Here is a 25,899-nt window from a genome sequence, read left to right on the forward strand (position 1 = left end):
ATCAACTACAATGCGTGCAGAACGCTGCTGCACGACTGGTGCTCGGACTCCCAAGAAGAACCTCTGCTAAAACTGCCCTGTCCAGACTCCATTGGCTCCCAGTGAAGGAGAGGATTAAGTTTAAGACCCTTTGTTATGTCCACCGCATCGCTCAGGACAAAGGTCCTGAGTACTTAAAAAATCTCCTTACTATACATCGTCCGACCAGGAATCTTAGATCATCGGGCATGATGCTTTTCAAACTCCCCCGAATCATCAGAGCCAAAATGGGAGGAAGATCTTTTAGGTACTTAGCCTCTAAACACTGGAATGCGCTTCCACTTCACCTGCGGATGGAGCCATCCGAATTAAGATTTAGGACAAAACTGAAAACCTATTTGTTCCCAAACATGTAATCCCACTTTGAGCTTCTATTGTCACAACTCCTCCGGATTTCTGTATTGTATTAGCAGTTAGCGCAGGGACACACAGTTCTGTGTAGCCAGGCGCTTTATAAAATGTTTTATTATTATTATTATGTAGGCCCTGGAAATCCAGGTCTGGAAATGAGCAAGCGGTGCATAAGGCACTGGACTCCTAAAGTAGGGGAGACTTTCAATTAGAGTTGTGTATCATTGGCATACTGGTGGATCTTGATGCTGTTACCCGAGTAGAACATCAAGTGAATCCCTAAAGAGCGGGAAGATGACAGGAGACAATATGGAACCCTGGGGGACTCCAGATGTGATAGGGATCTTTTGTGACCTGGTGGAGCCCACATGAACAAACTGGTGACTGTTGGAACGGCAGAAGGAGCTATGTTTATACTCATTAACTCATTTAAGCTCAGTGGAGGGACACCTGACAGTTCGCAATGGTTTGATCACGTAGCAGAAAAAGTCTTCACAACTCACAAGAGAATAAGATTAATTAATTTTATAAAACGCCAAGTGACACCAAGTTCAACAAAATGTAAGGAGAGTTTAATACAGTAATTGCTGTCACAAGGCCTCCCTTTAGCTATGTCAACACCCCAACCATGTTTCCTCAGCAGCATAGGAACACCTGCTGTCTACCGCGTCCCACACACAAAGAAAGCTTTTGTTGCTGGGAACAAGAGAATTGGTCGTCGCCTAAAGCCCCTTATTCAACATAGAAATCTGCCTTAATCCCTGTATAACCCCTGAGCTTCAGTCGAGTTATTTTAATCTAGCTACATAGATGATGCATGTGACAAAGTCTCAATGTACAGTAAATATTCAGTGCCTGGGGCGAGGCGATGGTTTATGTCTGCAGAGCACACAGCTGCCAAATGTTCAGAAGGGTCTTTTGTGAGATGCAAAACAAATGTGAGTAGACCACGGGCTGGTGGCGCAAAGCAACACAATGCATTATACAGTATGCAAAGCTGGGAACTACTTATTTTCATATGTTCACTAGCAGCAGCTGTGAACAATAATAATGTAGATATGCAGTGCTTAATTTGTAAATAAAAATGAAATTAAACATGTGGCTGCTGTAATTAAATGTACGAGCACCTAATACTTTGGCAAAGTAATCCTGAAGTACTCTTAGGCCTGTTAAATGCATTTACAGCCACTCCCTGCCCCTTCAGCTGAATCTTGTAGCGTTATGCTTTCTCCCTTTTTCCATCTTTCCCTTCCTCCGTCTTTCAATATGTGTCTTTTGCTCATAGTAAATACCTGACGTAGAAAAGTAAGTGCCGGCCCGCAAAGATAAGTGCCGGTGCCCTCTACCGGCAACCACCGGCTCGAATTAAGCACTGTATTAGTTCTTTCGTTTGGTTTGATCACACAGGTGCACTATTTGCAGTCTGCCTCCTGCTATCTTAAAACCACTACTTAGGAACCTCAGCTGGGACCTCCCCGGCTACCAGGTGATTGACTTCTATTTTTTTTTTTAAACATTAGTGCATAATGCCACCTCGTTTCGAAAACGGACACGAGGACCCATTTTGCAATAAAATAAACCTCTAAATGCCAGTATTGCATTTCCGATCGTTATATTTATTTTAGAATTCTTTTTATAATATTTCCCTCAATACCACAAATGCAAATAACACCATTTTGCCCACGCCTGTTTTACGGGAGATAGTATAAAGTGTATTGTTGCACCCCACACACTGATGATTCACAGTTTGGCAGGGACACTTTCTGCATGCCCCAAGAACGAATCAGTATCCATTCACAAAACAGTTTGAGGATTTCTCCTAAAGTGGCTTTAGTACATTCAAGAAAGCTTTCGAACGATCGCAAACACCGAATGGGAGCATTTGCAACTGATGAATGCTCAGTGGAGCTGGCCCAATGTTCCCTGTTAGGAAAACTGGCCAGGTTTGTTCTTTACTAAACCATGACATGAAACAGTATTAATCAATAGAGCCATTCATAAGCATTAACCAGAGGCACTATTGATCTATTCTGTTTCCTGGTAAACATCTCCCGCACTGTGTTTGGCCGGTGAGCTATCCACCTGCTTCATTTTAATGGGTCCATACAGCTTCCACTCCATTGCACCTGTATGCGCCCTGCCTTGCAGGTCATAGGTCAGTTTCACTATGCTCCCTTATCACTTGTACCAGGAAAAGATAATAAAGTGTAGAAATCATACTGGGTGGGGCTGGCTGTAACCAAGCCTGCCCTCTGATATATAAAAACCACAGGGAGCAGTTGTTTCCGTGCACTTCCCTCTCCAGCCAGTACACTCCGTCGCTGATCTAGAGTCCACTGCACACCATCGCGATGGCCAACAGGGTAGTCATCAAAAGAAACTTCTCTTCAAGCTCGGGCCGGCCCCTTAATCTGGCCCCCAGTGTTTATGGGGGTGCCGGGGGCTATGGGACTCAAGTTTCTTCAAGTATGGGCTATGCACCGCTCAAGTTCAGCGTCAATCAGTACAGCTCAGGTGACAACCTCTTGATGACGGGCAACGAGAAGATGACCATGCAGAACCTCAACGACCGCCTGGCCACCTACCTTGAGAAGGTGCGATCGCTGGAGAGCGCCAACTCCCAGCTCGAGTTCAAAATCAAGGAGCACTACGGCAAGGTCTCCCCCGCCACTGGACGCGACTTCAGCAAATACTACCAGACAATCCAGGACCTACAGGGTCAGGTAAGGACACATGGCCATCGGTGGGGCTAGCTGGTTCAGAGGCCAGGCAATGTGGGTCTAGGCACTGGCCATCAACAGGTCACTTTCACAGAAACAGACTACATTTTTTCTGCCTTTCTATTATTCACAGGAGTTAGACAATGAGTCTAGCCACACATACAGAGGTAGGTTTCTAGATTCCACCAGGGCCATTAAGAAATACTCGCATGCTACTCGTATACTACTATAGCCATCATGAGCAAGAGTCTATCAGTAGGGGTGCTTTAGAGATAATTGTTGGATGATTTCAGAAAATGGTGCATGTTTCATTATTTTGTCATCCTGAAATATGTGTCAGTTTGTTATTGACTAGAAATAAGTAATGTGCGGAGTGCCCATTGTCAGAGAATTTTCCACCATCACACAAAAACAGTTAGAGTCGTGTGCCAACAAACCCCATCACCAAGTATGGATGTCTTTAAATGTGGCAAAATATATCAGCCTTACACCAGACAGTCCTAAGATTGAGCTAAATATACAGGGCCTTTGTCAACAGTTACGCCACAGTATCTCACAAGCATACCAGACACATTGCAGAATGATCACAATTCTTGAAACTTCTATAATTTCCACAAGAATGGTGCACAATAACCTGTTAATGTGCCAGAGTATCTGGTCACTACTCTAATCTATCCTACAGCTGTTCCATGTTCTTACAGACTATCAGCCCATTGTGTTAGGCTGTTTGGAATATAAGTGAAAATATAAAATACTCATTAAAATACAATGTAGCCTTCCCGCTTACCTGTGGTATTGTAGCAATGGCTTTCCATAAACAAAGGTGCCATGCAGCATTGAAAAACCAGGCTTTTGAAGAAACTACTTCAAAACAAAGACAGAAACAAGAAGCATGTGCAGTCTTCGGTTCTCCATTACATATGTAATCCATCGACAAAGCTGAGCTTTGAAATGTGGATATAATGACACAGTATTCCAAGTCCATAGACCAAGCGGCTTAACTATGCACATACATACATACTTACATACATACATACATGCATGCACGCAGGAACATGTACAGGTGTCAGCATATCTGCAGTGTGTGGTCCAGTGGTCAGGACACTAAATTTGAAACCGAGACCACGAGTTCTAAAAACATATGTACAAGCAGACTTGCTATTTTTCTCTTCACTCTCAGAGTCCTCCAAGATTCTTTGTTGTGGAGTAAAATGCTGCTGAAAACTAGAAGACAGGGGTAAATAAAGCCTATGTGTGGCCACCTTAAGCAGAGAAGAGCAAAAAGAGGTTTATCTGGTACACAAAACATATATAAACATCCCACACCATTAAAAAAAATATCAGACATCTAATAAAACTATAGCTTATAGTTGAAGAGGACACCTGGTGAGTGATGTCACAATACATCCCAAAATTAAAGCCGACGTCATCAAACACAGCACCATTCGAGGGTGCTGCTTATTGTTGACTGTTGGTGATGCAGAATTGCTAGAGAGAGCGCCTTTCTTCTCTGCTCTGCACGACCCCTTTAATATATTGTCAGACACAACACTGGGGACATTGGGCCTCCTCTCTCAAGTCATGATAGGTTCTGATGCTTTTGAGCAAATTGGATTGATCTTAATATTTGGGTAGATGCAGCTCCAGACTTCTCTTTCCCTTTCATTTAAGGAGCTCTTGGGTTACAAAAAATGTGTTAAAGGTACTGTGCATACAACAGATCTTACATAGCAATGAATAGTTACCAGTAGTATTGAAGTCCAGACATTTTTCCTGCCTTTGTCATGAATCAATTTCCTGCTCCTCTTCTATGGATCCACATTTGGGCCTCATTTTATAGAACCACGGCCAGGGCATTGTGCTTCTTTTCTGATTCTGTGCAGGATCTATCCACTTACCCTGTCTAACTGCGGAAATCTACTTATCCGCCCTTGTTGCCAGTGCTAGAAATATTTGTGACAATGAATCACCTTCGCTTTAACGTAGGTTCCATGAGAGGAAGAAAGCAGGACCCAACTCATGTTATGGTATGTTATTTTATAGAGTTTTATATAGCGCTCTTGTACCGTGTACCAATTGTACCCCGATTTTCCTATTGAATTATGGTGAGTATTTTCCAATGGGTCATATTTTAGCCTCAACCCATGTGTATTATGAGCGAGTCGGTAGTTTAAGATAAAGCCCTTATTTTAATGCCATCGGAGATTTAGATATAATAATCATAGCCAGAACCTCTAGTTAGACATGTGGAATAATGTGTCCTAATAGGTGATTTGCTCACTCTTATGGATAAGACAAGAAGACTATATGTTATGTGATCAATAAATCAATCAGGGGTATTAAAGCGCTCTACTCACCCGTGAGGGCCTCAAAGGGGCTGGGGGGAGGGCGGGATGGGGGTGCAGCTCTGGATCATGCGAAGAGCCAGATCTTGAGGCTCTTCCTGAAGGTGTGCAGAGTGATCTTAGATCCTGCCCTCCTTCACCTTCGATGTAGTGCAAGTTACCACTTTTAATACCAGACCATATAAGTAGACCATGTTCAGATTGTTCTTATATTGCATGTGCATTATACGGTCCTCTGCACAATACACCTCATCAGTCATTCATTGGAGTGGCCCAAAGCAGCCCTTCCTAATACCTGAAGTTATCTAATCTACACTCCTGGGACCTGCCCAGGCGTCAGCGCTGAAGGCTCGATGATAGAGCATGTTTGGTGCCATGACAACCCAGCAGCAAATGGACCACAGAGTTGTGCTTCTCCTGCTGTGGCTAGGCATACAATGTTTACCAGAGCATTAGCAACCACTTTATGATCCACTTCAACCTTTGGCCATTGTCTACATTGTTCTATCATTTACTTTCCTATTTCCTGGTCGTTCGGCACAAGCATATCACATCCGGGTGAGCCTTGCTGCGCTTAAATTGAGATGGGCGGCTCCGTTGGTGCAACTTGGGCTACAGTTCTGGAGCCTTATTTATGAAGGCCTTGCGCCACCGGTGCATCACTTTTAACATGGGAAAAAGAGACGCACCGGTGGCGCAAGCCCTTCATAAATGAGGCCCATGGTTTGTTACTTAGTAAGGGCAGTGCAGAGGTTTCTTGTGCAAATGTTCTCGTAGGTTAAACTGTTGAAGACTAGTGTTTGGGATAAAAAGTTGTTTTTTAGACATTTTCTCGAAAGTGGTAGAGAGGATTGTTCTAGAGCTCAAGGGAGCATTCAGGGCCAGATTTGCCATGTACTCACGCTGCGCAGTGCAGCAGCCACAAAGGCTGTGCTGCACTGCGCGAGAAGGAGAGAGCAGGAGAGCGCCAAATTTACTGAAATATGGCACTCTCCTTCTCTTTACCTGTCGCCGGTGCTGAAATTAGCTGCCATGTGCAACGGAGAAACCTTTTGCGCTAAACTGCAAGAGTGTTTCTGTGATTCTAGCGTAGGTTTTGAACTGGAAGAATACCATTCCAGTACTAAATACTATGCATAGACTGACTTTAACCCGTTTCCCTCTTTGTAAGAGTGCAGCCCATGTACAAAGTTGAAAAAGGAAGGAAAAATTAAAACATTTCTCCTTTCTTGCACCTATTTTAAAAGGCTGATGTTTTCTGATGCTAAATCCTGTCTAATTTATTTAGTAAATTGGGGTTAGCATCAGGAACCTCAGGTGGTTGCATGAGAATGCCCATGGTACACCCCCTTGTTTCTAAGTAAGGCAAAGCAGCGTTATGTGCTGTTTTGCGTTACTTTCACATTATTTCCAGCGTTGTTTAGCACTGGAAAGTAAATCGGAAAAGAAAGATTTTGCGCCAATTTGCATCACTTTTGTGACAGAAACATGGTTTAAAATATTAGTAAATCTCCCCCTCAGTGCTTACTTTGAGTCAGTGGTTGAATATGGGGCACAACTGCACTTATTGTTGGGGGACTGGGAGTTATTTCTCCTCAATAGACTTTGATCCAGTGCAAGACAGAGAAAAACACAACCGCAGAAACGAAGGAGAAAGAGTTAGATGGGAAAAAATTGGCAAAGTAAAACAGCAAGGATGAAAAACAACCTACAAGTGTGAGATAATAAGGCAGGGGATGGATTGTCTGTTGGTGGATTAAAAAGGCACCAGGTAGAGTTAAGACTGCCAGCCTGCACGCTTCTGGACAAAGCTTCGTTTCCCGGCACTTATTCTTTTACAAATTAAACCACGTGAGCATTCCAAAATTTGGCAGCTGCTATCAAAAATGCTTGATTTCCAAAGGTGGCAATTTCGACTTGTGTTCCAAAATGTATTTTTTCTAGCTCAAACAGGTCATAAGTTTTAAAAAATGTGGTAACGTGCTGCTGCACAGCGGAAGGCTCGTTTCAAAGGTTGACTAGCCAGTTTCTGTTGGATATTGCTGCATTTGCATGTCAAACTGGTTCAAATGATGTAAAACCTTTGCCCACATAGGTGTGTACTAGTATAAAAACGACCAAAAAGAGATAGCATCACAAAAATGTGTGCATTATGCTATATCATTTTCATGATCTTGTTGCATAATTTCATCAATTCTGGTGCATAGTTTGGACCTCTCCTGCCGCATAATTCCAGTGGATCAGCAGGCAAATTACTTCATATGAAAGCCAGTGGATGTTTTCAGAATCTCTTTTTTCCTTCCCTCTCTGGTCTCCTTGAAAGTATTACTAAAGAACTTGATGTATTTGTGTTGCCGGACACCTTTTAAAAAATTCCCTTTGGTGCAGGCTTTCAATTTCTACTGATGCACCAAATTAAACCGTAGTGTTTTGTGTGTGTTTCCTTTCAGAGTATCCTGGCACTGCATACCAGAATTGCTGCTCACATTGGTTTCTCCTCCCCATTGCCACTCTACTTCTGACATCCTTTCTCTATTGCATTCCCTCTTTGTCCTCCCTCCAGGAAAGAACTTGTTTTCCCTCTCACAGCCAAGGCCTTCCTCCAACCCGATATACTCAAACCTCATATGAATTTTCTGGTACCACACTCCTCAGTTCTTCACCCTTCTAACCTTCTACCACCTGCTAACGACTCAGGGACATAGCTTCAGGGGGTTTGCACCCCCTCAATAAGGGGTCGATTCCGATCCTGGAAAAAACCCTCCGTACGATTCGTATCCGGAGCCCTCTCCGTACGAAACATAAACATGCCGTACAACCTGACGAGTACGATCCGGAACGGAGTATGAGGACGCGATTCGTATGGTCCATGTCAGGTAAGGGCGATTCGTACGGAAAAGCACACAATCACATACACACCGTACGGTCCGTACACCCCATGATCGCAGGGTATGGTGCGTACCTCCGTGATCATGGGGTGTACGCACCATACCCCTGCGATCGCAGGGTGTATGCACCGTACACCCAGTGAACATGGGGTATGGTGTGTACACCCCATGATCGGAGAGGTACGCACTGTACCCCTGCGATCATGGGGTGTACGCACCGTACCCGGGGGGGGCGTTCTGTACCTGTTTTGAGGCGAACTCTGCTTTTACGGCTGTTTTCAGCTCCCGTAGAAAAAGGGTCGTACGGTCCGTACCCGACACAAATCGTACTTGCTGGGTCGGAAAAATCAACCGCGACCCATACGGATCTCACATACAGCAGGTTCTGAGGGAGATTCGTACGGGGATTTAATTTGTACCGTCTCTGTATGATTCGTACAGAGTGCAGCTCCTGGTACGAATCGTACTTCGTCGTATGTACGGGGGACGTTGCAGGGTACGATTCGTACGGGAAAAACACTCCAAACGGCGATTCGGAGAGGTTTTTCCCAAATCGGAATCGACCCCTAAATGTCTTGTCTGGTAAATATTTGGGTACAGGTGCTTTCAGTCGGGTATTGTGAAGTGTTTGTCGGATTTCACCAGGAATTTTTACATACACACAGACTAAAATGCATACACACTCTCTCCCTCTCTGTTTTTGAAGTCTTCAATAATGTTGGTTATTTTGCAAAATATTGTATTTTCTCTCACTTAGTACCACTACCAATCCGCATTTGTCTCCCTTTCCACTGCTCCTTTAGCCCTTCTCTTCCACCCTGCTTGTTTAGAATGTATTTTAACATTATATGTGAGCGTGATTGTTAGAAAATCTGAAGCTCATCCCACCCCCGCCCCCAGTCTTACTGACCAAGCTACATTCCAGTAGGGACTACGGATAGTATGTACCAGGCAACCAAGATCAGTTTTTCCACCAGTTTTTAGATAGACGATATTACTCCAAGATATTAAATTGTAAACATTTATTGACAAATTTAGTAGAGTTTAGACCACTTCCACGTAGTTTCTTCGCAGTACACAGGGCTGGACTGGCAGTAGAGGGTCTCAGGCATTTCCCCAGGAGGCTGTAAGAGTGAGGGCCAGTTTTGCAGTGGTGGGGGCCGGTTTTGTTACTGGAGGCCAGTTTTGCAGTGGTGTAACATTTCTCCCCAGTACCAAAAACAGCAGTATTTCACACTTGCACGCCCCCTCCCCCCAAGAGGTTGTCTGACAAAATTGCCAGGGCTGCTTTGGGTTCCCAGTATGGCCCCGGGCATACACCACCTGAAAATCCTTGAAAATGCATGGATGCTGGGAATTTCATGCTAGTTTTTACACAAGGATAGCATCATTAACTGCTCTAAATGTCGGAGCACAAATACGTGGCTAGTATCCACTCATAAAGGGGGTTTCCTGTTCTTCAAAACGTGACTCCCAGCATTCCCCTGCCACACTATAGTTACTAGTCTATATAACATCTTACGCAACTGCACGTGTCCTCTCATCTCCAGCACTCTGCAGGGCATGACAGACATATAACACATCCAAGATGCTTCCTAGGAGGACAGTGCTTCCAAAAGGATGGGCATGCGGTTACAGTGCCACAAGCATGCCAGGATTAAATATCAAAATCCTGACTTTGTATAGGCCCTCAGGTCTCTGACAGAGTCAAATATGCACATTTTTCAAATCCCATAGGTCACTGGGCCCCTAGGGAAATGGAAGATGACAATTCAGAGCTCGAGTACACTCCATTAGGAGTGCATACCTGGCATGGAACCGCAACTCCATTATGTGGGACTCATCACCTCTCTGTTCTGGTTCCAAGCACAAAACAGTAATCAGACAGTTCTCCTGGGTGCATAGGACATCTTTGCAAGGATGCCAACTTTGTTGCTGCTCATAGAAATGCTGTATTCTGTGGATTTAAAGAAAACCTTTTTCTATCATGTAAGCTAGTATCATCTAAAGCTTATGGTATTCCGGTTGTACTGATTAACTGGGCACAGTTGGAACGGTTAGTAAAGACAGCTACAGAAAAAAGTTACAGGTACTATCTTCAGCTTGGTTTGCCTACAGTAGATTTTTTTCCAGGCTGTTTAGACTTTTGAACCGGATGGATTAAGAATTGCGGTTTCAAAATTGTCATTCTAACATATCACAATTTGAACACCGCAATTTCTAATGCATTATAGTTCTATTTTTTTAAATAGTCATTCCTAGTGGGTAACAAATAGACCTACCTCATGAATTTTGAGGTAGGTTTTAATATGCAACCCACTAGGAGTCGCAGTCTTCACAGGGATGGTGGCCTCCTGGGGTCAGCAGACCACAATATCTGTGACTGCTTTTTATTAAAAGAGTCTTTTTTTCTAAATGCTGCCTGCAGCTCGTTTTCCATCAAGAAAATGGGAACGCGTTTAAAAATAAAAGTTTCTTTCTTTTATTTTTTGTTTGCATAAGAAGACACTGTGGTCCCATGACCACTGCTTCCACTAAAAGCAACATTTTTGTAACATTCACAAAGGGGAATTCACAAACAGGGACCCTTTCCTGTTTGCAAATGCATTAGCCCTACACTTCTGCACTCCGTAAACTACTACTGTTTTGTGACCTAACATTTAGACATATTGCTATTTGGAAGAGACGCCCTAAGCACGCTGCTTCGAAATACCGAATTACAAACCCAAATTGTGATTCCATAACTTGTTACGAAATTGCAATTTGGTATTTGTACATTGGTAAAAGTAGTTTTTCTATCACATACGCCCTGATTCACAAATTCTTTGTGCATTGGGTCTTGAATCTCCTCTTGTTATTCCAATGTGCAAACTTCAGCTGGTCAAAATGCCATAGTATGGCTAGCCAGAGGGTGGATGGGCCACGTTTTTAGTATGTTGGGTTGGTGGTCCACCATACAGGACTGTACAAAGGGTATTTTCGCCCATTAGATTTAAAATTCGATGTTCCTTGACCCTTGAAAACTGAGCAAAGCTTTAATTTTACCTTCGCCATCACTCACGCCATCCTTTCCATTCCAATAAAGCCCAGACAACATGGAACTGGATGTAGAATTTTTCTCTACGAGTTAAAACTGAGAAACGCTTTTGTATTTAAAAAGGCAATTCTCAGAAGAACACTGGGGTATATTATCAAGAACGGCGTTAAAAATTATCGCCGGTTTAGCGGCAGAAAACTGCAGCTAAATGGGCGATAATGGGCTTGATAATATGTCCTTGAGAATTCCAATAGAAGTCCATGTTCTGGTGTGAACATGGGCTTCTATTGGAATTCCCAAGGGCATATTATCAAGCCCATTATCGCTGCTTTAACTGTAGTTTTCTGCTTCTAAACCGGCGATAATTTTAACATCGTTATTGATAATATGCCCCACTATTTTTATTTTTATAAAGTGTAAGATATTCAGAAGCATTTTCAAGTTAAATATGGCTAGAGGAATTATTGTCCCACGAAGAAATTCGTCGAAAAGTAATGATTTTCACGTCTATGTGTAAAGTGAAAAGCGTGTAAAAATCTGTTAACGTGTGAAATTTTCCGTAAGTCTTTCTACACGTTACAAAGAAACAGCTGCTTACACACTTCGGCTACTAGATGTATATGGCTTCTAAAATTCATAGTCGTATTCTCGTCAAATTACTACAATCAGTAAAGGTGATGTCTGTTTATTTTGCTGTTTACAAAATTGGGCACAGAAAATAACTACTTAAATCTATTCATTAATTTACTCAATCATTTATTCTCTCATTCATTTATTCAAGAGGCATATTTTTTTATGCTCTGGTGCTCCAATGCCATGTTTTTTTTTAAATAATTTAGGTCTAGCCTAGAAATAAGCCTATCACCTTTTGATGGCAGCATTTTATACTTTCAATTTTTTTATTTCTATTTCATATGATTGGAACAAGTAACTAAATAAATTAAAGCTGGCACACTTCCGAAGGCGAAACTTATTGGCTTTGTCAATGCATGTTTTATCACTGGTTCTAATCGTTGAGGGAGTGTTATCAGCGGGCTCGTGAGACTCTTTGTGCATGGCAGATATGCATGTGAATTCTCGGCAATGTAGGTAAATGGTTACCCGGGGAGCGCTGTAAATGTTTTTACCAGTGCCTGCAGACCACAGTGAACTTTGAAAGGCAAACAGTGGAGACAGTTGTAAAATGTTGGACTCACACAGTACTTATGTGATGGGTAAGACAAGGTCAGGTGTTTACGAGCAGGTGACACATTCTCTGGGTGAGATGTGCGATGTACATTGGAGGGCAAAGAGATATCCTTTTCAAGAGAAATGGTACAGGGTCGTAAAAGAAGCATTATAGGGATGGGCTGGTTAATGATTACATCAGGCTTCTTCATTCAGGCTGTAGTGCCGTGGGAGACTGGCCTGACTACTTACAGTAATCTTCATTACTCTGAGTCCAGGTCCTACTTGTGTCATCGTTACCCTGTGAAGGCCAGTTTCGCCTGGAGACAGACAGCTCCTTTGCTAACCCAGAACTAAAAGTTTTACCTCCAAAGTCAAACAAGTCACACAGTGCAATGAAGGAGGACGAAAACGAACGCAGGAGTAAAGGAACGAGGTGAGGAAGAACCTGGAAGTGGAATAATGCTATGATTACGTACGGTAATCCCCATTACTCTTAGTCCTACTCGTCCTCGACCCAGTCATACTTATGAGTGATGACTGGGTCGAGGACGAGGGACGTAGAGGTAATGAAGTTTATACTCAAATAGTTGGGCCATTCCATTCACTTCAGTTTTCCTCACCCTCAATTTCTGAGGATGTCAACAGAAACCAGAAAGCATGAAGCAAAAAGCACAAGCATCCCAAATTATCTAAAGTAAAAGTCCGGAAGACAGATCCCAAGGAGGGTTGACCAACCAAACCCCAAACAGGTCAAGGAGAACCCAGAGGAGCGAATTACACCAGGTAAAATCACAGGGGTGCCTCGACAAACATTACGCAACCCAGTGCTGTACAGACTAGAAGCTGACCAATGGAGTGGGAATAGACTCGAAGCTGACCGTGGGAATGGAGGAGCAGTAGAAGCAAAAAAGCAGCCGTGGAAGGATGACACTGTGGCCCAGAACAAACTGCAAGGCTAGGTGATCAAAGAACTGTTGCCTTATGATGCATGCAAGAAAACCCCAAAGAAGAAAGAAGCGAGAAAAATCATCAATATGGAGGGATTGACCCAACACAGATCACAAACAGGGCAAAAAGATCAGGATGGTCAAGAGGCAGAAACAGAAACTCACAGACCCAGGCTGAAGAATGTCAAAGAGACCCACTTGTGTGCAGAAAATCTAAGCAACACCCATGCCTGATTGGTCAAGCCGCAGCCCCTAGCCAACAAGGAAACAAATCCAAGGTAGCAGCACTCAGGGTCTGGGTGGTAGGCATTGTCAGTGTGAAGTAGACAGGAAGCACAGGCGGGACCAAATCCACCGTGAGTCGAACCAGACCACGACTCGAGGAATAGAATGGCAAGGGCAGTAGGGAAGGAACAAGTTTTAACGAGGTCCCCTTGCAGACAGATCTGCAAAACTCAATGCCTCAACCAACCTGCCCATTAACTCTCCCACATCCTCCGAACACAGCAGGGGAAGGAGCAAACACCAGAGGAGCTTGTGAAACCATCCGACCCCCTGCCACAAACCGCAGTGACCAAATGCCCCCACAGATGAAACAATACAAACTCTTAAAGGCAAGATGGAAAACGTTACAGCAACCAAGCACAAGGCTGGCTTGGTGCTTTAAAGACATGAATTAGAGGAGCACATACAATGAAATAATGTGCAGAGCAAATGCAGGCAATAGAACATCTACAGAGAGAGAACAGGCACACAGGGCAAGACCACTAAGGGATCCTAAGTTACAAAAAGCAGACTAAAAGCTGGAACACAACCAGGAGGCCTGCAGACCAGCAAAGTATCACAAACGTCTACCAAAGGAGGACGAGAGGCCAAGGCAACCCAACCAGGAAACACCGGACCTCGTAAAAAGTCAAGGTGAAAAGAGCAAAGACCGAGAAGGAATTAAAAGAGAGGCGAGCAGCAAGTTGTGAAACCAGAACATAAAAAACCCAACTGAGCAACAGGTCAATAAGATGAATAATGGCCCCAGACACAGTGGTTCATGAACACTAGCAACAGCGAGAACAGAGTCATAGAATAACATAAAACAAACAGAGTACCTTAAATGCCTAAGAGACCCAAAGTCAGATAAATGACCCTAGTGACAGCGGAGAATGAAAGAGGAGAGTGAACAACCAGCAGGATGATTGTGTTTCACTTCAGGATCAAGCACAAACTAACAGCGGAAAGCCAACAACAGACCTCAATGATTCCACCACTTAGAGGAAACAAAGAGATAGTCATCAAAGCTGGAGACCCACCCTTTGCAGATGAAACAGAGGGAAAGAAGCACTAGAACAAAATCGGAACAAGAAAAACCCTTTGCAAGCGGTCTAACATTTAGCAACACACAAAAAAGGGTGATTTACGAAAAATTAAGGCTCCCATCACCTAGTTCTGGAAGACGCACAAAAATGTTTGCTGTAGGTATAGACCACTAACACGGATGGAAAAACACCCCATGAGCAAACAGTCCACTGAGGCACACACCCAGGGCGCCAAAAGAGTGCGAGCCAATTAAAAACAGAATCAGGGGTCAAGGTCTGAGCCAGCCGAAGAAAATGTGCTCGAACTCAGCAGCAGATGACGGGCCAACTGAATGGTGAGCTTCTAAGTGACTGAATTACCCCACCAGAAATCACACCCCAGTAAAAAAAATACCCCAAAGAGCCACATTAATGACCATTACTAGCACCAGGTTGACACATGTGCCCTAAAATGTAGGACTGGGTAAGAGTGGTCTGCTTAATTCAGACACTCTGTTCATCACCACCCCCTTTTCTGAATCGTTTTTGGCCACTATAGGTGTGGCAGGGTATACTCAGACATGAGTCCCTTTCTCACTGCACCATCAGGATTCAAGCAAGCCGGGCCGAAGAAGGCTGAAATGCCAGAAACCGGTCCCCGGTAGCTTGTCTCCTTTCTGGTGAAGAATTGGCTTGGTAGTTTAGTCTGCCCTGTTCCCATGATGCACTGGGCCAGGGACAGACTGATTTGCATATAGCCAGGTTCTGAGCTGGGATGGTGCAGGGAGATAAATAACGGTGATGGATCAAGCCCTGATCTTTGGACTGGGTAAGAGTGGCCTGCTTAATTCAGACACTCTGTTCATCACCACCCCCTTTTCTGAATCGTTTTTGGCCACTATAGGTGTGGCAGGGTATACTCAGACATGAGTCCCTTTCTCACTGCACCATCAGGATTCAAGCAAGCCGGGCCGAAGAAGGCTGAAATGCCAGAAACCGGTCCCCGGTAGCTTGTCTCCTTTCTGGTGAAGAATTGGCTTGGTAGTTTAGTCTGCCCTGTTCCCATGATGCACTGGGCCAGGAACAGACTGATTTGCATATAGCCAGGTTCTGAGCTGGGATGGCGCAGGGAGATAAATAACGGTGATGGATCAAGCCCTGATCTTTGGACTGGGTAAGAGTGGTCTGCTTAATTCAGACACTCTGTTCATCACCACCCCCTTTTCTGAATCGTTTTTGGCCACTATAGGTGTGGCAGGGTATACTCAGACATGACTCCCTTTCTCACTGCACCATCAGGATTCAAGCAAGCCGGGCCGAAAAAGGCTGAAATGCCAGAAACCGGTCCCCGGTAGCTTGTCTCCTTTCTGGTGAAGAATTGGCTTGGTAGTTTAGTCTGCCCTGTTCCCATGATGCACTGGGCCAGGGACAGACTGATTTGCATATAGCCAGGTTCTGAGCTGGGATGGTGCAGGGAGATAAATAACGGTGATGGATCAAGCCCTGATCTTTGGACTGGGTAAGAGTGCTCTGCTTAATTCAGACACTCTGTTCATCACCACCCCCTTTTCTGAATCGTTTTTGGCCACTATAGGTGTGGCAGGGTATACTCAGACATGAGTCCCTTTCTCACTGCACCATCAGGATTCAAGCAAGCCGGGCCGAAGAAGGCTGAAATGCCAGAAACCGGTCCCCGGTAGCTTGCCTCCTTTCTGGTGAAGAATTGGCTTGGTAGTTTAGTCTGCCCTGTTCCCATGATGCACTGGGCCAGGGACAGACTGATTTGCATATAGCCAGGTTCTGAGCTGGGATGGTGCAGGGAGATAAATAACGGTGATGGATCAAGCCCTGATCTTTGGACTGGGTAAGAGTGGTCTGCTTAATTCAGACACTCTGTTCATCACCACCCCCTTTTCTGAATCGTTTATGGCCACTATAGGTGTGGCATGGTATACTCAGACATGAGTCCCTTTCTCACTGCACCATCAGGATTCAAGCAAGCCGGGCCGAAGAAGGCTGAAATGCCAGAAACCGGTCCCCGGTAGCTTGTCTCCTTTCTGGTGAAGAATTGGCTTGGTAGTTTAGTCTGCCCTGTTCCCATGATGCACTGGGCCAGGGACAGACTGATTTGCATATAGCCAGGTTCTGAGCTGGGATGGTGCAGGGAGATAAATAACGGTGATGGATCAAGCCCTGATATTTGGACTGGGTAAGAATGGTCTGCTTAATTCAGACACTCTGTTCATCACCACCCCCTTTTCTGAATCGTTTTTGGCCACTATAGGTGTGGCAGGGTATACTCAGACATAAGCACCCTTTCTCACTGCACCATCAGGATTCAAGCAAGCCGGGCCGAAGAAGGCTGAAATGCCAGAAACCGGTCCCCGGTAGCTTGTCTCCTTTCTGGTGAAGAATTGGCTTGGTAGTTTAGTCTGCCCTGTTCCCATGATGCACTGGGCCAGGGACAGACTGATTTGCATATAGCCAGGTTCTGAGCTGGGATGGTGCAGGGAGATAAATAACGGTGATGGATCAAGCCCTGATCTTTGGACTGGGTAAGAGTGGTCTGCTTAATTCAGACACTCTGTTCATCACCACCCCCTTTTCTGAATCGTTTTTGGCCACTATAGGTGTGGCAGGGTATACTCAGACATGAGTCCCTTTCTCACTGCACCATCAGGATTCAAGCAAGCCGGGCCGAAGAAGGCTGAAATGCCAGAAACCGGTCCCCGGTAGCTTGTCTCCTTTCTGGTGAAGAATTGGCTTGGTAGTTTAGTCTGCCCTGTTCCCATGATGCACTGGGCCAGGGACAGACTGATTTGCATATAGCCAGGTTCTGAGCTGGGATGGTGCAGGGAGATAAATAACGGTGATGGATCAAGCCCTGATCTTTGGACTGGGTAAGAGTGGTCTGCTTAATTCAGACACTCTGTTCATCACCACCCCCTTTTCTGAATCTAAAATGTAGGGAGGCCGGTGGACCAACCTCAAAGCAGATCGATGGTTGAAGGATAGCAGAGATGAACGGCCTCTGCAATTGGCACGCTTCAGCTACCCAGTGCCAAGCTGACAAAGAGAAGAGGGGGTGGGGGGAGGTGGCTAAAATGCAAAAAGATGAGTCAGAGGTCCAAAAGTCATAGACTGCAAGAGGCGTTCTTTAGGAGGGGCACTCCCCCAAGAATTAGGGAGTTGATGAAACGGGGCCAAGGCCCCCGACATGGGAAAAACGCCAAAGAAGCAGCAGCAGGCATGAGGTGATGGTGCCCAAACTCACCCTCAACACCACCAGCCCAGCCAAGCAGCCACTAGACATGTCAGCAACAGGCGTGAACCACTAACATGGGCCCTCCAGCCCAGGATCAGGCAGGGCCGGACTGGGAACCAAAACAGGCCCTGGCAAAGTGCTTGGCCGACCCCCCGGGGGGTTGGGGGAGCAGCCGATCTATTTGCCAGGGCCGGTTTCGGCTGATTTTGTTACTGGGGCAAATATTGCAGCTATGCTGCCAAAACGGCCCCCCAGGGGCCCTACACCGGCCCCACCCTGAAGGCCCACTAGAGAAATACCCGGTGGTCGCTGCGGCCAGTCTGGCCCTGGGCAAGGGGCTTGCAAAATACTGGCCCCTGATCAGCCAGAACAGTGCAGGACAAGTCACAGCTCTGGAAGTGCATGCTAACATTCCTCCAAGCATGCTCGAAGACAGCCCTGCACAACAAACCAAAAACACAAGGAGAAAGGTGCATCTTTAAGGCCAGGAGACTTCTTGAAATCAAGGTACACCAAGCACCAGCTAGAACCAAGCTAAGCCAAGACAGAACAAGTGCAGGCTAGAATCAAGCTAAGCCAAGACAGAACAAGCGCATGCCTGAACCAATCTAAGCCAAGACAGAAAAAGCACAGGCTAGGGCCGAGCTATGCCAAAACAGAGCAAGCGCAGGCTCTAGACAAGGTAAGACAAGAAAGAACAAGCTCAGGCCAGAACCAAGCTAAGTCAACACAGAACAAGTGCAGACTAGAACCAAGCTAAGCCCAGACAGAGCAAGCGCATGCTCGAGCCAAGGTAAGCCAAGACAGAAAAAGCGCAGCCTAGGGCCGAGCTAGGCCAAAACAGAGCAAGCACAGGCTCAAGCCAAGGTAAGTCAACACAGAACAAGCGCATGTTAGGGCCAAACTATGCCAACACAGAGCAAACACAGGCTAGAGCCAAGCTAAGCCAAGAACGAACAAGCGCTGGCTAGAAACAATCTAAGTCAAATCAGAACAAGTGCAAGCCAGGGCTGAGCTAAGCCAAAACAGAGCAAGCGCAGGCTCCAGCCAAGGTAAGCCAAGACAACAAGTGCAGGCTAGAACCAAGCTAAGCCAACACAGAACAAGGGAAGGCTACAACCATGGTAAGCCCAGACAGAACAAGCGCAGGCTCGAGCCAAGGTAAGCCAAGACAGAACATGCTCAGGTTAGGGCCAAACTAAGCAGACATAGAGCAAACGCAGGCTAGAGCCACACTAAGCCAAGACAGTGCAAGTGCAGGCTAGAGCCAAGCTAAACCAGCACAGGGCAAGTGCAGGTTAGAGCCAAGCTCAGCCAAGACAGAACAAGCACAGGCCAGAGTCAAGCTAAGCCAAAATAGAACAAGCAGAGGCCAAAGTCAAGCCATGGAGCTTCAAGGACACCCTTAGGCAGGCACGCCTGCCAGCTGCAGCAGGGTCATATGAAAGGTAAGAAAAGACCTACCTTAGAAACTGACATACCACACCATGGGAAGAAGTAGCTTACCTTCAAATAAACAACCACATCAGGATGAGGTAGGGGTGTAGTGCCCTTATGTAGCAGAGGCGCAAAGAATAAAATATTTTATGGGGGGTTGTAAAGTATGGGTATGCCACTCAGATGACAGTCTGCTTCATAAACTAAGAAATAGGATGGGAATGAAGTCAAAGGTAAAAAGGGATTCATCCATTAAGAAACTTTTGGAAAAAATGGTCCAAATAGTGCATTTATCAGCAGAATTTTCTAAATGTAAGTTGGGGTGGGTAAAATGTAAATAATTCGCTTTTTTATAGTTATGCAAAAATTCAACAACATTTAGGAGAAATTGCACAAAATGCAGATCCTTATTCTAGCACTATATTTTAGCGTTAAATGGACCCTACCATCAATTTTTGACGGTGGAATGCATTTTACTCAAAAAAGTGCAAACTAATGGTGTGTTCTCAGTGAATTTTGACTACGAATGGTGCAAAATTCTGCAAAGTGCGTAAAGTGGTGTAATGGCATAATTTTGGGCATTTCACATAACAAGTGTAACACAAAATTCCCCAAATGATAATCTAAATTTCGCTATGACTTAATATTAATGCTATATACCTGGGAAAGGTGCATACACTGAGAAAACATCCCAAGTATAAGAGCTATACACTTGTAAATATTGGCCTTATTCATAAAGCCCTGCATCACATTTATGCCCCAATGTAGTCACTTTTTGTGATGCTGCAGCAATTTAAATAATGTGCCACGTTGCTTCGCATTTATGAAGTGAAGCATCCAGGTAGATGCATCACTTCGTAAACCCCTGCGCTACATTAAACCTGCGTCAGGTATAATACAAATATTGATATCAACATTTTGTATCAGGATATAAATGGGAGGATCATGTACATAACAACGTGTTACAATAACAATTAACTGAAGTGTCATTAATCCACTTTAAAGTATAACGCATGTAAAGTTAATCAGTAACTGCAGAGTCCACATTACCACAATCTGTATATCCCACCACATAGCAACTATGTTCAGATCAATCTGTTGTTGGATCAGGAATAGACTCTAAGCAAATCTCCCGGAAGTCTCCCCATCTCTTCCATATCTTAGGATGTTTCCGAGGGCAGCCCAGAGCAGTAAAGATTGGTATCTCCAGCCCCATGCACAAATCCAGGCCCTTTTTCCAAACCCCAAGAGAGGGTGGGGAGGTGCATTCCTGCCTTTTGCAATGTCTCGCTTTGCCAGTGTGAGGCCCAACAACAGTAGGTGGCGTTTGTAGATGTTCTCCCAAATTAGATCAGTGATATGTATGAGGGTCAGTCTGGGTGAGTGAGGGACGTCCCAACCCAAAACCCGCGACAGACCTGTAATAACGCCATGCTAAAACTTTGAAAGTGAAATACATGACCACACTGTGTGGAAGAAAGTACTTTCGGCCACACTGCATCTCATTGAAATCTATAAGATTTTAGTGCGCCACTTCTAGAACGCAGGCCCTTGAACATGAGGGTTGCCCCATGTGAAAGGACACATTGCTGGAGTAGCGTCTGTTTTCAGACACACCCCAGCAATGTGTCACTTTTGCGCCTTCAAGTACGTCAGTAATACTGACGTATCTGTTACTCCTTGCCACATGATGCGCTGTACACTTCTCATAAATAAGGCCCATTGCATTGAACAGCACCATTTAGGCATGTGTTAATACCCATGCTTTATAGACCTTTCTGGGGGGGGTGGGGTACTAATGATATATTCTAATGTTCATGTGTCTGCTAAAGTATCTAAACTTCTCTGCAGCGGGAAATGAGGAATGTGCCCAGGGTCAGATTGGGACAGAAAATAGGCCCAGGCACTATAATAAAAGTGTCCCCATTACTGAATTATAAAGAACAAAAAGTGTCCCTTGTTTGTAATTTGGGGCAGTTTTGAACTTTAAAGACACGCTTTATAAGTGCTTTGCAAGGTATGGAGAATTCACAGATTTTAGCATGCTGCAGACAATGTTTGGTTTAATATCAGGCAAATCAACAGTAAAAACTGGCCCTGAAGACCATAAAACAGGCTTACCAAAAGCCCAAAAAACGACCCACATAGTGAACTGTCAGACCAGCCCCTCAGGCACTGCCTGATTGCCCAACAGGACAGTCCGACCCTTGAGCGTCTCTGTGAGAAGCATGCGGAAGTTCTGAAACACTGGATTAAAGTATTTCAGCAATTTTAGAAGTAGTTCCTATTATAAGCCAACACAAGGAGATCAAGAACTATTTTAAAATCCAGTCAGATCAAACCTCCATGTTTGACCCTTTTGGCAGTCAAAACCCATTAACATTTCAATGCCAAACATAAAGCACACTACAAACTGGCACTGTCATATGCCACTTTGCTGCCTTCTTATGCCCTTTACGTGCAGTTTTATCCAGGTTTATTAGTGTGATTTAATTACACTGTGACCTGACAGTGTTGCTGCTGAAATGTGCATCAGTTAACCATAATATGCCAGCCCACTGCAGGTGGTTGTTAATGCTTGCATAAGTTGCTCATTGTGCCAAGGGGATTCTCACTGTGCTAGGGCTAATGGTCTGGTTGTTAGGAATGGTAAACATTACTTACCACTTCAGATTACTAAAACTATGGCGGCAGGCGTGACTTAATTGAGTTAGCCGCATTGCTACAGCTAACACCATTATATACACTCACATTTCCTGGGGGCTCATTTGCTAAACTTTCACGCAACACGCAACACGCAACACGCAACATCGGGCATCAAGCAAAGTTGCTGTGCTGAATTGTGTGAAAGGGAGAGAGCAGAAATGCTCCACATTTACAAAGATATGGAGGAATTGTTCTGCTCTACTGTTGCGCTGGCACATTGTGTTCTGCCTTGCGCCAATGCAGGCCCCCTTGCATGGTAGTGCATGGGTGCCTGCCTTACGGGCACAATTGCTTTTGTGCAGAAAGGGGCAACTTCCTGCAGAAAACAATCCTTAGAGCCATTTTCCTCTTTTCGTGTGCACTGCAGAATGCAGTACATGTAGAAAAAGGAAATAACGAAGAGAAATACAGATTTACACCTTGTTGCACCTTACTTGGGAAAGCATTTAGGGCGAAGGAGCGTTGTCCCGCCTGCTGATACATTATTAAGTTGTGCGTGACACTGATCAGTATGAAGGTAGGGCGGGGTGGTTCTCTGATCATCAGAGCAGCAGCAGGGTTGACACGTAAAGTCCGGAGTGGATATGTAGGATTGGCTGGCTTTCTGCCGATGGCCAACTCGACATGCGCACAGTGCCCCACACTTATCCAGCAGCTGTGTTAAACAACAGCAGGGGACTGCACAGGCCTCCAGTCTCAAAAGGAGTGCTGAGTTAGGCTGCTCCATCCAATCCTGATGCTGCTCTCATTCTGTTTTCAGCTGCAGGACTGGTTAGATTGGCATTGGCCTGAACCAGAAGTTTCATCCGACCATGACCAGGCTGCAGCCACGGAGGCCAGGTTGAACCGTTGTTGGAAAGCATAGCATTTTGATTAATTTCCAGGTTCACAAATCTTTAAAAATCTGGGAGTTCAATTAGATCCATGGGTGGATGTATGGGAACACGCATGCTCCACCCATGGAATGCCTCCCAAGTTGAATTGTAACATAACTCAGCGCAAGCAGCTGCCGTGCGTTACAATGCTTTACAAAGCCGTGCAAGGCCATGTAAATCAGGCCTTGCATGGCTTTGTAAATATTACTGAAGCCTTTGTGTTTTCGTTGCATCGCCTTGTATGACACAAGGATAACATAAAGGTTTCACAAGTAAAGGCCTGGATATCTAAAGCGCACATTGGGATGCCTGAGAACACAGGCATGTATGTATGTGGTTATTTATTAAGGGCTAAACTGGCCAAAAGGCAGTGGAGGGATGTACAGTGCCAAAAGCCAAAGATACCAGATTGTCCGCCAGTATGCAGATCCCAATTGCTAAGAACTATCCTGCCACCCCCACCCATCATGTAAAATACCATTGCCATGTAGTAATCCACGTTGACACCCAAGTGAATCCCCATTGCCAGGGAAGTGTGTACATGCGTTTACCAGCATGCAAAGGACAACTGTTCTGCAGTTATCTTCATTGCCAACCCCTTTTCACAAATGTCTCTTCGCCACTAGTCGCATTTGCAGTTGGGCCATGGTGAGGTAAACAGATACAACTAGGTCAAGAGGATGCTGGGGGTTGCCTGTGTCTCAGGTGGACTCTCCAGCTGTCTCCAGGCCTCCATAATGCTGAACCCCATGCACAACCATTTGCAATCACTCAGCACTTCTACTGCTAGTCAACGTTCTCAAGTACATGCACTGCAGAGGAATCAGCTTGGTTTCATGCTGTTTGTGTGAAGCGCAGCTGGTTGACACACTGCCGCCCTGGTGCATGGACTGAAGGGGCACCACCATGGAGCGGGTATCAGGGTCCCTCCAATGACATCCGGCAATGAACCAAAGGCTTATGTAGTGCTTTTTCTCAAAGCAGGGGTGTATCTGAGGGTCATTAAGGAATGGAAATATGACCCCCTGGATCTCAGTGTTAAATTATCCTTCCTTTACTTTTCTGTCCACTCCTGACATCAGATGGGTTGGCAGCACATAATGACACTCTATGTGATGGCATTAACTAGTCAAAGAAAGTTTAAGGTCACTTCCACTTCCGCCGTAAATTTGGTGAAATGAAGCCAGTGGACTGATAGTGTGGCTTTTAATGGTTAGGTTATGGTTCATTAATGTTCCTGATGCTGCAAGGGACTGGAGCTTGTGCACGTTCACTGGTTTTGAGTATACTCTTCCTTCTTACATTGTACTTGCATCCTCGACAAAATCTCCCTTTCACCCATACACTACATTTTTCTCCATTTACTTGTCTAACAATGGAAAGTGCAAGAAATGCCCCATATTATTCCCTATCAAATAAAGTAAAGATATTTTTGCAGCAATTTTTTTAAATGTATTTATATATCTTAGAAGCCAAAAATGTGAAGTGGTATTCCAATAGGGCATTTTAGCTCAATCTATTAATTCCATGTAAGTGAACGCTAAATAAACAAATATGTATAGCTGCTAATCCTATCAGTTGAAGGCTTCTAATTGCTCCTATTCTACAGAAAAAACACAGGACTTAACAGATGGAAATTAATTAACATGTTATCACAAAAAATGTAGACCAAAAACACGGTGGGGTTTAAACACCAGCACACACGGCACACACGCCTTCCCAGGTACCAACATCGATTTCTTAAAGACCATTTTGACATAACACCACCCCATGCCACTAGACTCAAAGCTTTACTATTAAACTCTACCAGCCACGGCCCCTGGAGGGAGTTTCGGTTGGGCGGAGAGGCGGGGCGGGGGAGGGGTAGGATGAGGGGTGCTAAAAACTCAAGTATGGATAATTGAAGGTAAGTAAACAATTGAATAAAAAAACCGAATTTCGTAGCGCACCCTGCATCGCATTTTGTGATGCAGGGCGTGCAACAAAATTTGTTTTATTTATTAAATTGTTTACTTACCTTCAATTATCCATACTCCAGTTTTTAGCACCCCTCATCCTACCCCTCCCCCGCCCCGCCTCTCCGCCCAACCGAAACTCCCTCCAGGGGCCGTGGCTGAACCCTACTACAAATTACTACACTGCTCCCTCTTTCCGCTATCCGAAGAGACAAGACATGCCGTTGATGCCGCAGCGAGAAGGATACAGCTCTGCAGAAACACACTTTGCAGATGAATTTGTCCATTTTTGTACACTGATCTTCAGTTTTCCACTGTTCTTGTATACAGATGCAATGGAAGCCCTAGGAACTTGCAGAAACCAACAGCAGAAATCCCCTCAAAACGAACCCCGGGCATAGTGTGCGTAGCGGGGCTGCGCGGAGGTTCACGGAGTTGAAAACAAACTCTGTGGAACTCTGCTACGCCACCCCCCAATTATAAAAAGTAATTAAAAAATAAATTAAAAACCACTTACCTGGCATGCGGTGTCCCTGGGCTGCCCTGACTAAAAAAATATAAATAGTCAAGGGATGTAAATAGCTGTATCACATACAAACAGAAGAAACATCTTAACAAACATTGGTGAAAATAGTAAAATGTGAAAAGGGATAAGAGATAAAGAAAATTAGAGAAAAATCTGGGCAAACAAAAAGAATCTGAAAAATAAGAACAAAAATGAAGAATTGAGAACTAGATATACGAATAATTAATCTAAAAATCCTAGTTGTAAATTGCGACCAGTAAAAAACTTCTATGAAACAACATAGGTACTATGAGGTTAGTTCCTGAAATTTCAAATTGTAGTGGATTGTAATATGACCTAAATCATGAAT

At 44.7% G+C, this 25,899-nt stretch overlaps 1 protein-coding gene across 1 annotated transcript in view; it reads left to right on the top strand.

The window, feature by feature from the left end:
* The first annotated feature begins 2,677 nt into the window (after window positions 1-2,677).
* The window catches only part of LOC147717236 (keratin, type I cytoskeletal 19-like), a 54,169-nt gene continuing 30,947 nt past the window's right edge, over window positions 2,678-25,899 (top strand). Inside the window, exon 1 of the mRNA XM_086924185.1 lies at window positions 2,678-3,113. Coding sequence (XP_086780311.1) covers window positions 2,742-3,113 — 372 coding nt within the window. The 5' untranslated portion in view covers window positions 2,678-2,741. The remainder of the gene's footprint in view (window positions 3,114-25,899) is intronic.

This window comes from Lissotriton vulgaris, chromosome 5 (genome assembly GCF_964263255.1).
Source record: "Lissotriton vulgaris chromosome 5, aLisVul1.2, whole genome shotgun sequence".
In the NCBI taxonomy this organism is placed as follows: Eukaryota; Metazoa; Chordata; class Amphibia; order Caudata; family Salamandridae; genus Lissotriton; species Lissotriton vulgaris.